General features: G+C 40.9%; 1 protein-coding gene and 2 gene segments (V, D, J or C); 1 reads left to right on the forward strand and 2 right to left on the reverse strand.

Annotated features, from left to right (window-relative positions):
• Positions 1-17878, forward strand: part of LOC136693905 (Ig kappa chain V-III region MOPC 63-like) — a 344864-nt gene that overhangs the window by 153206 nt on the left and 173780 nt on the right.
• The window catches only part of LOC136693904 (Ig kappa chain V-III region MOPC 63-like), a 226150-nt gene that overhangs the window by 6816 nt on the left and 201456 nt on the right, over positions 1-17878 (reverse strand).
• Positions 6779-17782, reverse strand: LOC136693899 (NACHT, LRR and PYD domains-containing protein 12-like). The gene is made up of 8 exons (XM_066667145.1): positions 15828-17782; positions 14569-14742; positions 14246-14419; positions 13844-14017; positions 12312-12485; positions 9130-9303; positions 8866-8912; positions 6779-8786 (listed from the first exon to the last, which is right to left on the reverse strand). Exons 1-8 carry the CDS (start codon positions 17765-17767, stop codon positions 8233-8235), a joined length of 3411 nt encoding a protein of 1136 aa, XP_066523242.1. The 5' UTR covers positions 17768-17782; the 3' UTR covers positions 6779-8232.

Below are 17878 nucleotides of genomic sequence, written 5' to 3' on the forward strand. Positions count from 1 at the left end.
ACACAAAATAGCACACTCTGTGGAGGAGAGACACACACCTCACTAACACACACCTCCACACAAAATAACACACTATGTGGAGGAGAGACACACACCTCACTAACACACACCTCCACACACAATAACACACTCTGTGGAGGAGAGACACACACCTCACTAACACACACCTCCACACACAATAACACACTCTGTGGAGGAGAGACATACACCTCACTAACACACACCTCCACACACAATAACACACTCTGTGGAGGAGACACATACACCTCACTAACACACACCTCCACACACAATAACACACTCTGTGGAGGAGAGACATACACCTCACTAACACACACCTCCACACAAAATAACACACTCTGTGGAGGAGAGACACACACCTCACTAACACACACCTTCACACACAATAACACACTCTGTGGAGGAGAGACACACACCTCACTAACACACACCTCCACACAGAATAACACACTCTGTGGAGGAGAATCACACACCACAATAACACACATCTCCGCACAAAATAACACACTCTGTGGAGGAGAGACACACACCTCCACACACAATAACACACTCTGTGTAGGAGAAACACACACCTCACTAACACACACCTCCACACACACAATAACACACTCTGTGGAGGAGAGACACACACCTCACTAACACACACCTCCACACACAATAACACACTCTGTCGAGGAGAATCACACACCGCAATAACACACACCTCCACACACAATAACACACTCTGTGGAGGAGAGACACACACCTCACTAACACACACCTCCACACACAATAACACACTCTGTGGAGGAGAGACACACACCTCACTAACACACACCTCCACACAAAATAACACACTCTGTGGAGGAGAGACACACACCTCACTAACACACACCTCCACACACAATAACACACTCTGTGGAGGAGAGACACACACCTCACTAACACACACCTCCACACAAAATAACACCCTCTGTGGAGGAGAGACACACACCTCACTAACACACACCTCCACACACAATAACACACTCTGTGGAGGAGAGACACACACCTCACTAACACACACCTCCACACACAATAACACACTCTGTGGAGGAGAAACACACACCTCACTAACACACACCTCCACACAATATAACACACTCTGTGGAGGAGAGACACACACCTCACTAACACACACCTCCACACAATAACACACTCTGTGGAGGAGAGACACACACCTCACTAACACACACCTCCACACACAATAACACACTCTGTGGAGGAGAGACACACACCTCACTAACACACACCTCCACACACAATAACACACACTGTGGAGGAGAGACACACACCTAACTAACACACACCTCCACACAAAATAACACACTCTGTGGAGGAGAGACACACACCTCACTAACACACACCTCCACACACAATAACACACTCTGTGGAGGAGAGACACACACCTCACTAACACACACCTCCACACACAATAACACACTCTGTGGAGGAGAGACACACACCTCACTAACACACACCTCCACACACAATAACACACTCTGTGGAGGAGAGACACACACCTCAGTAACACACACCTCCACACACAATAACACACTCTGTGGAGGAGAGACACACACCTCACTAACACACACCTCTACCTTGGCCCACCACCTGTGAGAGAGGTAGTAATCCAGTTCTGGTGCATTGTGGATCAGGTGGCCGCCAAGGGCGGGGACCCTGCCGTTCTGATCCTCGGTTACTGAAACTGGCTCTTGGAACATGGAATGCAACCTCTCTGGTGGGAAAAGAACCTGAGCTGGTGCACAAAGTTGACAGGTACTGGCTAAATATAGTTGGGCTCACCTCAAGACACAGTTTGGGCTCTGGAACCAATCTCCTTGAGAGGGGCTGGATGCTCTTTCACTCTGGAGTTGCCCAGGGTGAAAGGCATAATGCAGGATTGGGCTTACTCATAGCCCCCACTTAGTGCCTGTACGTTGGGGTTTACCCCAGTGGACGAAAGGGTAATTTCCCTGCTCCTTTGGGTTGGGGAAAGGGCTCTGACGGTTGTTTGTGCTTATGCACCGAATAGTAGTTCAGAGCACCTGGCCTTCCTGGGGACCCTAGAGGGGGTGCTGGAGAGCACTCATTCTGGGGACTCAATTGTTCTGCTGGGGAGCTTGAGGGGCATGACTGGGAGGAACCCGATCTGAACCCGAGTGGTGTTCAGGTATTGGATTTCTGTGCCCATCACAGTTTATCCATTACAAACACCATGTTTGAGCATAAGGGTCTCCACAGGTACACCTGGCATCAGGATACCCTAGGCCATATTTCGATGATCGACTTTATAGTCATATCATCGGACCTGCAGCCATATGTTCTAGAACCTCAGGTGAAGAGAGGTGCTGACCTGTCAACTGGTCACCACTTAGTAGTGAGTTGGATCAGATGGTGGGGGAGGATGCCGGACAGACCTGGCAGGCCTAAACATGTGCTGAGGGTTTGCTGGGAAATTTTGGCACAGGAACCTGTCAGAAAGATCTTCAACTCCCACATCCAGCAGAGCTTCGACTGCATCCCGGGGGAGACCGGTGACATTGAGTCCGAATGGGTCATGTTCCGGACCTCCATTGATGAGGTGGCTGAAGTGAGCTGTGGCTGCAAGTTTGTCGGTGCCTGAAGAAAGAGTCCTATCTAGCCTGGTTGGCTCAAGGGACCCCACCCCAGAACAGAAAGACCAGCAAGTCTTCCCCTGTTCCTAGTGTCCTTAACTCTTCAAGAGGAATACACCATAATGCTGAAATCTGAACAGATTAAATGTGAGGGTACAGTGAAAGAAAGCTATAGTTGTTTGGAAACTACCTCTACTTCTGCTCAAGCTAATCTCCATGTATATACCCCAGGAGGACAAGCACATATAATACAAGCAGGGAGATCTCACCACTCCACAGGGTGTGGGAAGAGTTTTTCTAAACAGACCAAACTCTAGAAACACCAGCACATTCACACAGGACAGAAACCCTATCACTGCTCAGAGTGTGGGAGGAGCTTTAGAGCAAACTTTACCCTCAAAATCTGATTCTCTCTGGGATCAATTAAGTATTTCTGCTGAACCTTGAAATTGGATTGGCATGCTCACTGTTTCAATGCTTAGGATACAAACTCCCAAAATCTTAGGACGAATCTGAGTAGAATCAGTTTGGATCTGCTACAGTTACAGTCGTTCTTTTAATCTATTTATAAGAGAGGAGAGTTAGGAGCTGAGAATTCAAATAATTGAATTCAGGTTTTCAAATCACTTTCGCGGTCACAGTTTCAGATTTCTCTATACTTGAACTAGTCGTGAGTTTTACATTAAAATATTAATCAGTAATAATTAATACTTAATGAGAGTATAACAGCATTTCATAAATACTTTTTTCCAGAGTGACTTACAGTTCTGTCACAGAGATAGCCAACTGTAGTGTTATGCACTTTACCCAAGGATTCTTATTGGTAGAGAGCAGTGCTCTTACTATTTCGACTCTTGTCCGGCTTACTGAAGTCAGTCATGTTACCCACTACATTACACGAACCACAGTGTAGTTAATACACAGCCATATCTTATTATCTAAAAATTATAGTATATATATATATATATATATATATATATATATATATATATATATATATATTTACCAACAGTTGCACTCCTATTTACTTATTTATTTTTATTATGTAACATGTTCTCCATGATGCATATCCACATGCTAAATTGGGGTGTTGTTTTTGTGAAACAGTGCTTTAAGCATGATGCACTTCAAAAGAGTTTGGGTCAGTTTGAAAATTTTGAATGATGTGTTTCCCTTATATCAAGGATCATCTCATATTGATTGGTTGTCTTTATTAAGAAGAAGGTGGAGCATATGTTTATTTCTGGTAACTGTAAAAACACAATTACATTAAGTAGTATTAAATGTCTTTTGCACCAGTTTAAAGCTAGGCCATGTTTACACCTGGTCATTTCAGACTGAAACTGAAAGAACATGTTCTGTGCCATTTGAAAATGATCTCCAAAATTAGCCTTTTTCCAGTTATAAATCACATGCTTGAGATGCACTGTATTGTACTGGGCCAGGCTTTTTCTTAAATGTGGCTTTGAGAACATGCATTAATACAATTATAACAAACAATGATGTGTTATTTTATATACAATATTAGTAAAAACAGACTCAACTCTGAATAGAGCATCTTTGTAAATTATCTATTTCTTTTTAGAAATAAAGGTCTATTGTAAAACAGCCATTTAAAAAAAAATAATTGACATACTTAAGCTGGCCAGTGCACAGAAACTGCACTGAATTGGAGCACAAGTCTCTCTGTATTTCAAAACCAATTTATGTGTTTAAAATCTGATCTATGGCAAAGGTTCATTCATGGCCCCCCTCAGCCAAACAAGGAGACTCCTACCTTTGACTACATGCAGCTGAATATTTCCCTCATATCACTAGGTGTGTATTAGATTTATTTTGCTGAGAGATTAGTGTGATGGGTTACTGTGCACAGAGGAAAGAAAGGCATGGGGTTCAGACTCCATTTTCTGTTTCATTGATGAACAAATGAGACACTTGGGACCATGTATAGCAAGGGTTCTGAAATTCCATTCAGATTTTGATTTTAAATAAATAGTTCTGATCAACTAGGTCCATTCAGATATTTGTTTTAAAATACATGCTCTGATCATTTAATTCAATTTAAAGGAGAAATCTGTAATTCTGACACCAAGCATTTAAAATATAATACTTTATAATACTATAATACACTTACAAAACTGTCTGCCTCCTCCCTAGATGTGAAGCTCGAGCACGTTTCCAGTTTGATGAAAACTGAACAAACATGTAAGAGACATATTTAAGAAATTGGGCCGTAGCTAAGAATGTATCATAATCAACATATTTACACAGAAAAGTATTAATCATTTCACTAAATCATCAACCTATGCAAAAGAAAGGCAAAAAAAGTGAATGAGCTGCCAAATCTACATGAAATATTTCAACTAGACAAGGCTGGTGTTACTTATCAATTTTTCCTTTCACCATAAATTTCGTTTTGGAGGCAGATCACAATTTTCATAGTCAAATATTTCATTCTATCTTACTCATTTTATTTTTTTACTCATATTATTTCCCATTTTATCCATTTAAAACACACCAGCAAGTGCACATCATGTCACTGAAACGCTTATATTTGCTGTGTACTGCCAAGCTTCATTTCTCTGTCCCACCTTAAATAAATGAATATGGGAAGCTTTTCAAAGACAATTATTAATCCTTAATTTGTTTAAAACACACACACCACAGAGAAACACACATGAATCTGCCTCAATTTCTTTATATAAAACACACAACATATGGCATTTACTCCTTTTAATCTATTTATAGGCATCTGTACATCTATGTTTTTTTCAGAAATGAATTGCTTTTACCTGTTCAGGAAGAAAATTAGCCAGCTCTGGCTCTGTTGTGTAGTGTTGCTGCCTGTAAACTGCCTCCACTTTTTAAACACAGGGCCAATATTTCCTCTCTTTTTACTCTGTCTCTGGTCAAGGAGATTTTTAGAAGGGCAGTGGGGCTTTTTAGGTCTGGTAAAATATAACATTAACTCTGTTCACTTGGTAATTTCATGGCTGAGAGACACTTTTTGTAGACCTGGCCACACAGTGGACTGTAAAATGATTGGACAGAGGGCGGGACACAGGCAGGGCCTCGCAGGGCAGGATCATAAGAGCTCCGCTCTGGACTAGGCACTTCTCAAGGAGAATATACTTCATTAGCAATGCTGAGAGGCAGCAGTGTTTTAGCTTTGACTGTAAATGTTCTACAGATTGCTCCTTTAAGATTTGAATGTAAAGGAAAATATTCTTATTACTTGGACCCATACAGATTGAAGTATTAAAACATCTTGGATGATTTAGGTCCTTTCAAATATTGATTATTAAGAAAAAGTCCTCTGATCAGGTTCAGATCCATCAACACAGTCATATCAGAATAATACATCTGTCTGCTTGTTTCTGAAAACACATTCACCTAGCTCCAATGACCATAGAGAAATGCTGTGTAATTCTACAATAACAGATTATAGTCTATCTATTGTTTTGCATAAATGTTGGCCCCTTTTCACCCTATTCTTTAATAGTCATGACCCCCTACAGAGCAGGTATATAGGGGTGAAAGGAATCAGTTGTATGCAGAACCACAGATGGACTTTAATTTTGAAGTACAAAGTGACCGGTATGTGGTTTGTGGAGCTGAGTGAATGGACAGTGAATGTAGAAACAAGAGTGGTCATAAAATACACATATGACTGAAGATTTCCTTCACCAGATAATTCCTAAATGAAACTCAAAGATTTTAATCATCTACAGTGCTTCAGGATGGGTTCAAACACTGAAATAGTAGCTGACCTGTTTTTGCTGAGAGTGTTATTTTTTCTCTTAGATATTTGTCCCAAGAATAGTAGTTAAAAATGGCTAAAATTAAATTAATCCAAAACAGGACCAGACATTTACTTTCCTCTCTTTGGTTTTGTTTTTTTATTGTGATTCAATTTTATTCTCATTCCAGATGTATATCTAATACCGTTATAAATCTGGGAAATGAGTAGAGGTATTAGATGTAGGACTGAATAGGTATATCATGAGATTTTTTAACAAATCTGAACAGCTGGCCATGTCCAATTTCATGGGGGGGGGGGGGTTACATTTAAACAGATTTTTTTAATTATTATTTTATTGTTATATTATTATGTATTATTATATAATTAATTATCAGTGCTATTGTATAATATTGTTTTTTTATTAAAAAAAAAAATATTTATACATTAAACATCTACTACTTGAACATTATGTAATGTGTACGCTCTAGGGCTACTATGCGCCCTCTATAGAACAAAAGAGCTTGTCACCACATACAATAACCACGACTACGCCACCCCAATGGTCTAAAGGGTATGGGGATCCCTGTCAGGTTTCTCAAATAAATGAGTAATAAAACTGTTTAACAAAGGGTACCTTATTCAGTCAACACAGTATAAAATCAAGACACATTAACACAAGTCTTGAGTTCAATAGTGAACAATGAGACCACACCCATTCAGCCAAACACTCCTGGCAAAGTCTAAAAGGTTATAAGCAAGATCCCAACAGAGTAATAATGGGTTCCAATTAATTACCCCAAAGAAACAAAAAGAGAAAACAACACCTCTAAAAATAAACCACTCTATACACAAGAAGAGAAAAAACAGAAGAACACCAATAATAATCAAACCTAAGCCTTGGGGCAGAACACTAATAATTACTCTAGTGCCATCATGATTAAGACTTATTCAAATGTGTTGAACAATAAATGGGCATAAAAGGCAACCCCTAGTAACACTAAGTAAGAGTAATGGTCCTATGGTCCACTAAGAGAAGGAGATTAAAAGACACCAACAGTACAGGTGGCTCAGTAAATCAATACAATACTACTAAAATTTGGCAAGAGAGGCAAGCAAGTAATATAAGGGAGAGGGAAAAAAAGAAAAGAAACAAAAGAAAACAATGGCCTACAGGCAACCAGGCCTGGCGCCACTAGCTGCTGCAAAGTGCGATCAACCAGCACAGGAACAGTGACATTCAGGCAACTGCAGTCAAGTATAAGCCTTAATGCCGAAGTCAGTTATCCCGTGGCCTCGGACCACCAACTACCCTATAGCTCGCTGGGTAGTCAAGAAAGGCTAGAAACCTGCTTAAAACTCGTGGGACACTTGGCTTCCAATTCAGCCAGAGAAATACCACTCAGCATCCACCGCCGCGATGACATTGCATGCCCAAACACACCACCTTGGTTGATCAAAGCGGAAGTGTAAATTATTGGTGACCCTGGGGCTTTTATTGTCCTATCCAACCCACCAGGTGGTGACAATTATACCCTCTTTAGCATTCCCTGTCAACCATACCACAATTACATATCAAAATAGCTACATTTCAAGTGTAAATATTAGAACAGATATATATTCCCAGAGTAGGATCATGACTGTATTAAATGTTTTTGTGAGGATGAACATCCAATTATTTTCACCATGTCTTTCATACTGAACTGTACTTTTCACTTTGGCCTCAAGCTAGTGAGGGGTGCCACTGTTTTCAGGGCTGAGAGAGCTCTCTGTCTCTCACACATAAAAAAAATGACAATGACCAGTAATTTACTATCTTAGATGCTGCCTAGGTGTCTATTCAATGACACAAATACGCACTGAAGAGCCATAATCAACCCTAAACCCAGTGTGTATGGGCTCTTTGAATGTGGTGTAGAATGTATGTAAGTGTGTCAGTGTGTGTGTGCTACGTGAGATGATGTAGAAAGACAGTGTGCCAGCCTCCCAGTCCAGATACACTCCTACTCTGTTGGAACGGGATCGAAAGCGATGGGTATGGGCATTTATGACAGTTTCCTTTTCATTGTGTCTAATAGTGTACATGTTATCAGAGCAATGCAAACTCCAGGAATTTTTATTAAGTCCAAACCCACTGTGACAACTCTCTCCTTCCCTGCTGATTCCTTTGTATGAAACTGCAATGTAAGCTCCAACCCCACTCCACTCAACCTCCCAGTAACAGCGTCCTGTTAAACCCTCTTTATTTAGAACCTGCTCCCAGTATTTAAATCTTTCTGGATGATCCAGGTAGAAGTGTTTCTCTTCCCCACGCTCCACCTTTCTGTTCTCCTCAGACAAAGAGAGACGTGTGTTTGCAGTGTTTGAGTCCAGTGTAATATCACAGGCATCTGCACACACACAAACATGTATTATGAGACAATGCTCAAACAAAGAATGTGTGTGTTTGTGTATGTGTATATATCTTACATTTCTTTAGTCCTGGACATATCCTGGCCTTCCCTCCATGTTCCACTCTAAAGAATAAACACACAAAAACATTTTATAATGTGTTTAATTAAAGTAACTTATCCAAATAAATGTAAGGAAGGATTTCCCTCATTTCACAATACTAACCTACTTTTATATATGTTATTATATAATATTAATTACAAAAGTCAGTAAATCAGTGTAGTCTTCCTATTTAATATATGTGTGTGTGTTTTTTGGGGAGGGGGGCAAAGAAAGACTGACTGTAGCTTCTGCAGGGTAAAGTCTTTATCTTCCAGTATTTCAAAGAGCAGCTGCTCTCCAGAGTCTCCTGGGTGATTGTAAGTCAGATCCAGTTCTCTCAGGGGGCAAGCATTTGATTTCAGAGCTGAAGCCAGAGAAAAACAGCCTTCATCCGTGACCATACAACCAGACAATCTGAAAAGGACAACAAAATGCATATGCAAAAAATATTTACTTTAATAGTTGTATTATTCACTCATTCATTGTCTGTAACCCTTATCCCGTTCAGGGTCACAGTGGGTCCACAGCCTACCTAGAATCATTGGGCGCAAGGCGGGAATACACCCTGTAGGGGGCGCCAGTCCTTCACAGGGCAACACACACTCAGACATTCACTCACACACTCACACCTATGAACACTTTTGAGTCTCCAATCCACCTACCAACGTGTGTTTTTGGAGCAAGGGAGGAAGCCGGAGCACCCGGAGTAAACCCACACGGACACGGGGAGAACACACCAACTCCTCACAGACAGTCACCCAGAGCGGGAATCAAACCCACAACCTCCAGGTCCCTGGAGCTGTGTGACTGCAACACTACCTGCTGCTCCACCATGCCGCCCATAGTATTATTTATTATTAATAATTTTGTAGATGTGTTTTAAAATTATGGACTGTTTTTAATGATTACTGAAAAAAATAGCATCACTTTGAGAATTTGCTTGAATTCCCTTCACAGATCACCCTGAAACTTTGTCAAAATGCAATGAAAGCCTAATTATCCTGCTCATACATATCAATTCCAAAAATGGCTTTAAATTGTACCAATATACTCTGCTCTGTTATTTTTCCTCTTATATGATGTTTTGGTGGCATTTGCCCCTCCCTGGATCACCACCTTAACGTGGTGTAGGGGTTTGCGTGCCTGCTAGCCCCTGGTAGGGTCTCCCAAAGCAAATTGGTCCTAGGTGATGGTCCAGACAAAGAGTGATCCATTAAGACTAAGATGAAGAGAGTAAAAACAGGGTTAAAGCTTCCCTTGCCCGGAGTAGGGTTACCAGGGCCTCACCCTGGAGCCAGGCCTGGGGGAGGGGCTCCTTGGTGAGCGCCTGGTGGCTGGACTTTCACTCATGGGGTCCGGCTGGGCTCAGCCCGAAGGAGCAACATGGGTCCACTCTCCCATGGGCCCACCACCTTTGGGAGAGGTAGTAATCTGGGTCTGGTGCATTGTGGATCGGGTGGCAGCCGGGGTCGGAGGCCCTGGCGTTCTGATCCTCGGTTATTGAAACTGGCTTTTGGAACATGGAACGTAACCTCTCTTGTGGGAAAAGAGCCTGAGCTGGTGCGCGAGGTGGAGAGGTACCGGCTAGATATAGTTGGGCTCACCTCGACACACAGTATGGGCTCTGGAACCAATCTCCTTGAGAGGGGCTGGATGATCTTTCACTCTGGAGTTGCCCAGGGTCAGAGGCGTAAGGCAGGAGTGGGCTTACTCATAGCCCCCCAGCTCAGTGCCTGTACATTGGTGTTTACCCCAGTGGACGAGAGGGTAATTTCCCTGCTCCTTCGGGTTGGGGAAAGGGCTCTGACGGTTGTTTGTGCTTTTGCACCGAACAGCAGTTCAGAGTACCATGCCTTCTTGGGGTCCCTAGAGGGGGTGCTGGAGAGCACTTATTCTGGGGACTCAATTGCTCTGCTGGGGGACTTCAATGTTCATATGAATCACAGTGAGATCTGGAGGGGTGTGATTGGGAGGAACGGCCCCGCTGATCTAAACCTGAGTGCTGTTCAGTTATTGGATTTCCGTGCCCATCATAGTTTGTCCATTACGAACACCATGTTTGAGCATAAGGGTGTCCAGAAGTACACCTGGTATCAGGATACCCTAGGCCACATTTCGATGATCAACTTTATAGTCGTATGATCGGACCTGTGGCCATATGTTCTGGACACTCGGATGAAGAGAGGTGCTGAGCTGTCAACTGATCACCACCTGGTGGTGATTTGGATCAGATGGCGGGGGACGATGCCGGACAGACCTGGCAGGCCTAAACATGTGCTGAGGGTTTGTGGGAAACGTTTGGCACAGGAACCTGTCAGAAAGATCTTCAACTCCCACTTCCGGCAGAGCTTCGACTGCATCCCGGGGGAGGCCGGTGACATTGAGTCCGAAGGGGTCATGTTCTGGACCTCCATTGTTGAGGCGGCTGAACGGATCTGTGGCTGCAAGTTGCAAGGGTGGCAATCCCCGCACTCAGTGGTGGACACCCCGGGTGAGGGCTGCCCATTGTCACTGGTTCTGTTCATAATTTTAATGGACAGAATTTCTCGGCATAGCCAAGTGGCGGAAGGTGTCCGGTTTGGTGGTCTCAGGATTCCATGTCTGCTTTTTGATGTGGTCTTGTTGGTTTCATCGAGCCAGGACCTCCAGCTCTTGCTGGGCCAGTTTGCAGCCAAGTGTGAAGTGATAGGGATGAGGATCAGCACCTCCAAGTCCATGGTACTCAGTCGGAAAAGGGTGGAGTGCTCTCTCCAGGTTGAAAGTGAGGTCCTGCCTCAAGTGGAGGAGTTTAAATACCTCGGGGGCTTGTTCACAAGTGAGGATGGAAAATGGAGCGGGAGATTGACAGGCGGATCGGTGCAGTGTCAGCAGTAATGTGGGCTCTGTACCGGTCCATTGTGGTGAAGAGAGAGCTGAGCAGAAAAGCAAAGCTCTCGATTTACCTTTCAATCTACGTCCCAACCCTCACCTATGGTCATGAATTTTTATCCGTAGGGACTTTCCCTTAGAGACAGGGCTAGGAGCTCAGACATCTGGGAGAGACTCGGAGTGGAGCCGCTGCTCCTCCACGTCGAGAGGAGCCAGTTGAGGTGGTTCGGGCTTCTGGTCCGGATGCCTCCTGGGCGCCTTCCTGGTGAGGTGTTCCAGGCATGTCAAACAGGGAGGAGGCCTCGGGGCAGACCAAGAACACACTGGAGAGACTACATGTCTTGGGAGAGGGAGGTTTGAGTTTCTTTGCTCCGACTGTTTCCCCAGTGACCCGGACCCGGATAAGTGGTGGAAAATGGATGAATGGATAGGTGGCATTTGTATCATGGAATAATGGGATATTTCACCAAATGTTTTCCAGGGATAGAGGTTCTCTCTAAGTGTTTTAACACTTTTTAAATTATCATTTAATATTTCATTTTCTGGAGGTTTACCTTAGTGTCTCCAGTTTACAGTGTAAACTCTTCAGTCCAGGACAGAGCAGCTCCACTCCTGAATCCTGTAGGTCATTGTTACTGAGGTCCAACTCCTTCAGGAGACAGTCTGCTGATTTTAGAGCTGATGTAAAATATTCACAAGCTTTTCCCCCAAGATTACAGTGAGCTAGTCTACAAAAGAAAATACAACAATACAAGTATTACAGTACCCTCAAAGCAAAGGCATGTTCTAGGGCCAGGAATGGGAAAGGAATAGGACCAGAACCAGTGATATGAACCTGGACAGAGCTGGAGACAGAAGCCTGGACAATAACAGAATCCAGCTATTATAAACCAGGATAAAAATGAATGAATTACATTTAAACATGAACATTATTCAGAATGAGGACATAAACAGTGTCAGGGTCTAGAGACCAAACTTGACAAATCAGAGAACCATGAAGCAGAATGTGAGATTTGGAGGCCATCAAGGCTAAAGGATTTAATTATAGCAAGATGGATATTGGTCATTGGAGCATGGAACTGAACAGATAACCAACCAAGTCATGGATCAGGCACTGGAACAGTCTGTAAAACTAGAACTTAATTAAAGGCCAAACAACACAAAAGGTCTACGTTTTCTTGCATATTTTGTGCTTTGCAGACTAGATTGGCCATGGCATAAAAACTGGAGAGTCTGTATCTATTTTAATATGAGGCTAGCATCTGACTTACTGGTGCCTCGTTCTTATTTGTTATGCCTTATTTTAATAATGCCATAAAGACTAGTATAAAATAAACTAGTGCAGTCCAGAATACTTAGAGTATATTTAAGACATAGAAGATTATATTTTACAGTATATATAAGACTTTAGAGACATAGAAAATGAAGATATTTGGAATAGTATATGGACAATAAATGTATTTTTACAAGAAAAAAGTTTTTCTTTAAAAATGCTCAATTCTAAATTCCACTAAATTTATTTTCACATAAACGAGTGATTTGAAACCTGATTATAAAATTTCAAGTGGTTTGTTTCTCAGTATTTCTTATAAAATTAAAATACTTTAATCAGTCTGTTTCCATTGCCTTAAAGTCTCAAAATAATTTAAAATATTTTAGCAAGTATTGAAAATGCCTTGGACTGAACAAAGAAAAATATCCAGAGAGATATCAGTAAGTATAATCTAACAAGGAAACCAAACAAGGATGAGAAATGGGAGATCTGTGTACAATAAGTCATTTTTTAAAAAACATGTTAATAAAGGTGTAAAAAGTAGTTCTGTTAGGCAGCCAGGGACAGTAAAAAAATAATGAATAGAGGGAATGAAAAAGGACAGACACCAGATGGGGGAATATGTGTTATTTATTATGTGTTATCACATCATATATGTTTGTATATGTCAATGACTAGGATGATTATAGTTAATAAAATGTTATTTTTAATATTAAAATACACAAATAGTGCCTTAGCCTCTTGAGATATGCTGAGTTCTCTATTCAATCTCTTACATTTTTATATTCAGTAATGAATTTCTGGAAAACTCACCTGAGTATCTCCAGTTTACAATTTGAACTCTTTAATCCAGCAGAGAGTAGCTCCACACCTGAATCCTTCAGTTCATTGTTTTTCAGATCCAACTCTTTAAGGGAGACATTTACCAATTGTAGAATGGATCCTAGGTATTTGCAGGATTTCTCCCCAAGGTTACAGAAAGCCAGTCTTTAAAAAAATTACAACAGCCTTTACATTACAATTAAAGAAGGAATTAAGATAAAGCTCATACCATGTTGTTTAGTCAAAAAAATGAAGCTGATATATTTAAAATCAGAGAGAAAGTCATTCTAAAACAACTAAAATAAAAATATATTAGCATACTGAGTAAACAATATATATTTTCTAAACTCAGTATATATTTCTACTGAGGAATGAATTCATAGAAACCCTTACCTTAAAGTCTTGAGTTTACATTGTGAATTCTTAAGTGCAGCACAGAACAGTTTAATTCCTGAATCCTGCAGGTCATTGTTACTGAGGTCCAGCTCTTTCAATGAAGAGTTTGCGGATTGTAGAGCTAATCCCAGATTTTCACAAGCTTTTTCCCCAAGTTTACAGACAGAAAGTCTAAAACAAATAATACAGAACATCACACCACACATTATATAATTTAATATTATTCTTATAGTTAGAAATGAAAATGAACTGTAAAATCAAGTCTTTTTGTTTGTAGATTTATGTTTCTAATTCTTTTTATTTAAAGAACAAAAGTTTACCTGAGTATCTCCAGTTTACAGTTTGAATTCTTCAGTCCCGCAGAAAGCAAATCTACTCCACCATCCTGCAGGTCATTATAACTGAGGTCCAGTTCTTTCAGAAAGGAGTTGGCAGACTGTAGTGCAGAGCAGAGAATTTCCCAGGATTCCTTTGTGAGATCACATCCAGCTAGTCTTTAAACACACATACAAAGTTATTACAGTATTACATTTTTTCCACCAAATCCAACATCTGACATTCCAATCCAGTCCAAAAATTTTTATAAAAAAAGAGTTTTATAACAGTATTGAATTTGAAAATATGAGACCCAATTTAGCTGAGCACAAGGTTAAAGATACCTCTGTGATAAAATTTGTTTTTTCTGCCTTTTTACTGGAGCATTATTTTGAATCTATCATGTTCCTAAACTGACCAGCTTGTGCAACAAAACAATGTGTCACAATCACAGACCAGTCCATGCATTCCATTGAATGCATGTTTGTCTTGGAACGAAAGAATGGAGAGACTAGTGTTTCACTGCAGCTCTGTATTGCACAACAAATTTCTTTCTTTTTCAGAATGATTTTCTGTGTCCAAATTAAGAACACAATATCAAAACCTGAATTGATTTTAAATATTAGTGACAGTCCACTTGTCATGTGTATAAATTATTTTACTCTAAATATCAATCAGTGTCCATTCCATAGTTAATTCAAATTAAGATGAAAATACTTTGGACTGCAATTTCACTGACTACTTCTCATTTTGCAAAGCTTATTAAGTCTGGTCAATGTAAGAGCTGAACACTGGGTGATGCTCTTTGAAAAGTTGTGCTGCAGTCAAACTGAGCATGCATTCTTCTTTTTACCGGTTGATATATATTGTACTTTAACATCACTGCATTGCACATATAATTGCATAATCTGTGGATGTGGTATGCCCCATTTATAACAAGTACAGTAAAATAATGATGCCATATTGGGCTACATGTGGGAAGTGATCCAGAGACCCTTCATTTTTTACTATATATATTGTACTGGGAACATGACTGGGTCCACATGTAGCCCAATTTGGCATCATTAGTTTACTGTACTTATTATATATGTTATATATATTATATCTTGCCCAGTAAAATATATATAGTATAAAATGAAGGGTCTCTGGATCACTGCCCACATGTAGCCCAATTAGTTTTTTGTTGGCCTCAATAGGTGTCCCCCCCCCAAAAAAAAAAAACAATTAAAATATAAATATTGTGGTATAAACATTTAACACTTACTTTGCTTTTTTGCAGACGGTTACTGCTGGAATTATTCTTCTATAACCCTCCTCAGATGTGTTAAATTTATGCAGGTCCAGTTCATCCAGTGTATCCTCTGAGATCAGAAGCATGCAGGCTACTGCAGAACAGTGCCCAGGGGACAGCTTCTCTTCTGAGTTTTTCTCTGACAGCAGATACTCCTGAAGTTCTCTGGAGAGAGACTGGTCATTCATTTCAAAGAGGCAGAGACAAAGGTTGATGGATCTGTCAGTAGAGATGAGTTGTTTTTCAGTGTCACCTTTAATTAATAACATGATGTAATCTTTGGTTTTGTCTGAGCTGCATTGTGTTTGAGTAAGTAGACCATGAAGAAGTCTCTGATTGGACTCCAAGGAGATGCCAAGGAGGAAAATGAGGAAAAGGTCCAAATGCCCATCCTGACACTCTACAGCTTTATCCACTGCATGCTTCAGCAGTTCATCTAATGGGACATTCTCAGATTTACATTTGTGGATTTCTGTCTCTGTGTCTCTTCTGTCTTTAGAGCTCTCACCATCTTTACTTTCATAATCATGTTGATCATCACACAGAAAGACTTTTAATGCCTCCATATTCTTGTTTTCAAAACAATGAAAGACATAGACTGCAGCTAGGAACTCTTGAAAACTTCGATGAACAAAACAGTAGACCGTCTTCTGGTGGAGAACAGTCTCCTCTCTGAAGATCTCTGTGAAAATGCCAGAATACAGTGAGGCTTCAGTGATATTAATGTTGCTATCTTTCAGGTCCTCTTCAAGGAACATAACATTGCCCTTCAGCAGCTGTGTGAAAGCCAGTTCAGCAAGTTTCAGAAGCATGGCTCTGTTGGATTCCAGCAATTTATTTTGGTCTTTCTTAATTTTCTCCTCATGCATCTCAGTTTTCAAGGTTGTTTGTGTGAGCAAGAAGTGTGAGTACATTTCAGTCAGAGTTTCAGAGATTTCTGTATTTGGTTTTTTAATGATTTGCTGGAGAACAGTGGCTGAGATCCAACAGAACACAGGTATTTGACACATGATGCAAAGACTTCTTGCTGTCTTAATGTGGGAGATAATTTTCTGGGCTTGGTCTTGGTCAGTGATTCTCTTCCTGAAGTACTCCTCCTTCTGGGGGTCGTTAAATCCTAGAATTTCTGTCACACGGTGAATGTACCGAAGAGGTATCTTATTGGCTGCAGCTGTTCGGGAGGTTATCCAGATTAGACCAGAGGGAAACAGGTCTCCTCTGATGAGGTTTGTTATCAGCACACCCACTGATGATGTCATGGTGATGTCATATATTTTCTCACACTCTTCAAAGTTCAGTGGAATACTGCTTTCATCCAGGCCATCACAAATGAACACAACTTTGAACTGGTCATACACCTTTGGGTCCAGATCTTTGAGTTCAGGATGGAAGGTGCACAGAAGTCCATGAAGACTGTACTGATCGTGTTTAACCAAGTTCAGCTCCCGGAATGGAAGCACAAATATAAAATCTAAATCCTGATTGTCTTTACCTTCTGCCCAGTCCAGGATGAACTTCTGTACAGAGAGAGATTTTCCAATTCCAGCAATGCCTTTAGTCAGCACTGTTCTGAGCTCTGGCATTTTTGATCCGTGGGTTTCTTTTCTTTCTCTGTTTCTTTTAAATTTAAACATTGCTTTAATAGTCTTTAATGTACTCTTCTTTGGTTCTTTTTTGTTCTCTTCAGTTCCTACTTCAGCAGACTGTGAAGGTTTGAACATATCTAAGCAGTTGTCAGCAGCATCTGAGAGGCGTCTCATGGATGTTTTCTCTATCTGTAAAATCTCATTTCCTTCACTCACTTCATCACTTTCTCCCTCCACAATAGAGAGCTGCGTGTAAATTCTGTTGAGAAGAATTTTATTTTCTTGTGTTTTGATTCCCTCAAATAAGCTCTCATACTTGTTCTTCATGCTACTTTTGTGTCTATCTCTTGTGTCTCCAAACAGAATGTCTTCTGACTGGTAAATACCCTGCTGCTGTTCATTTTCATCTGTCAGGATGTTTATCTTTACAGCTGCTTC

This window comes from Hoplias malabaricus, chromosome 4 (assembly GCF_029633855.1).
Source record: "Hoplias malabaricus isolate fHopMal1 chromosome 4, fHopMal1.hap1, whole genome shotgun sequence".
NCBI classification, from domain to species: Eukaryota; Metazoa; Chordata; class Actinopteri; order Characiformes; family Erythrinidae; genus Hoplias; species Hoplias malabaricus.

Excerpts from the sequence above, each read along its gene's own strand:
- LOC136693899 (XM_066667145.1), bottom strand. The coding sequence starts at position 17,767 with ATGAAGAACAAGTATGAGAGCTTATTTGAGGGAATCAAAACACAAGAA. Across the intron at positions 9,304-12,311 it reads TGTAAACTGGAGACACTAAG|ATTGTCTGGTTGTATGGTCA; the intron begins GTAAACCTCCAG and ends TGTCCTTTTCAG. Across the intron at positions 8,787-8,865 it reads ATGTCCAGGACTAAAGAAAT|ATGCCTGTGATATTACACTG; the intron begins GTAAGATATATA and ends GTGTGTGTGCAG.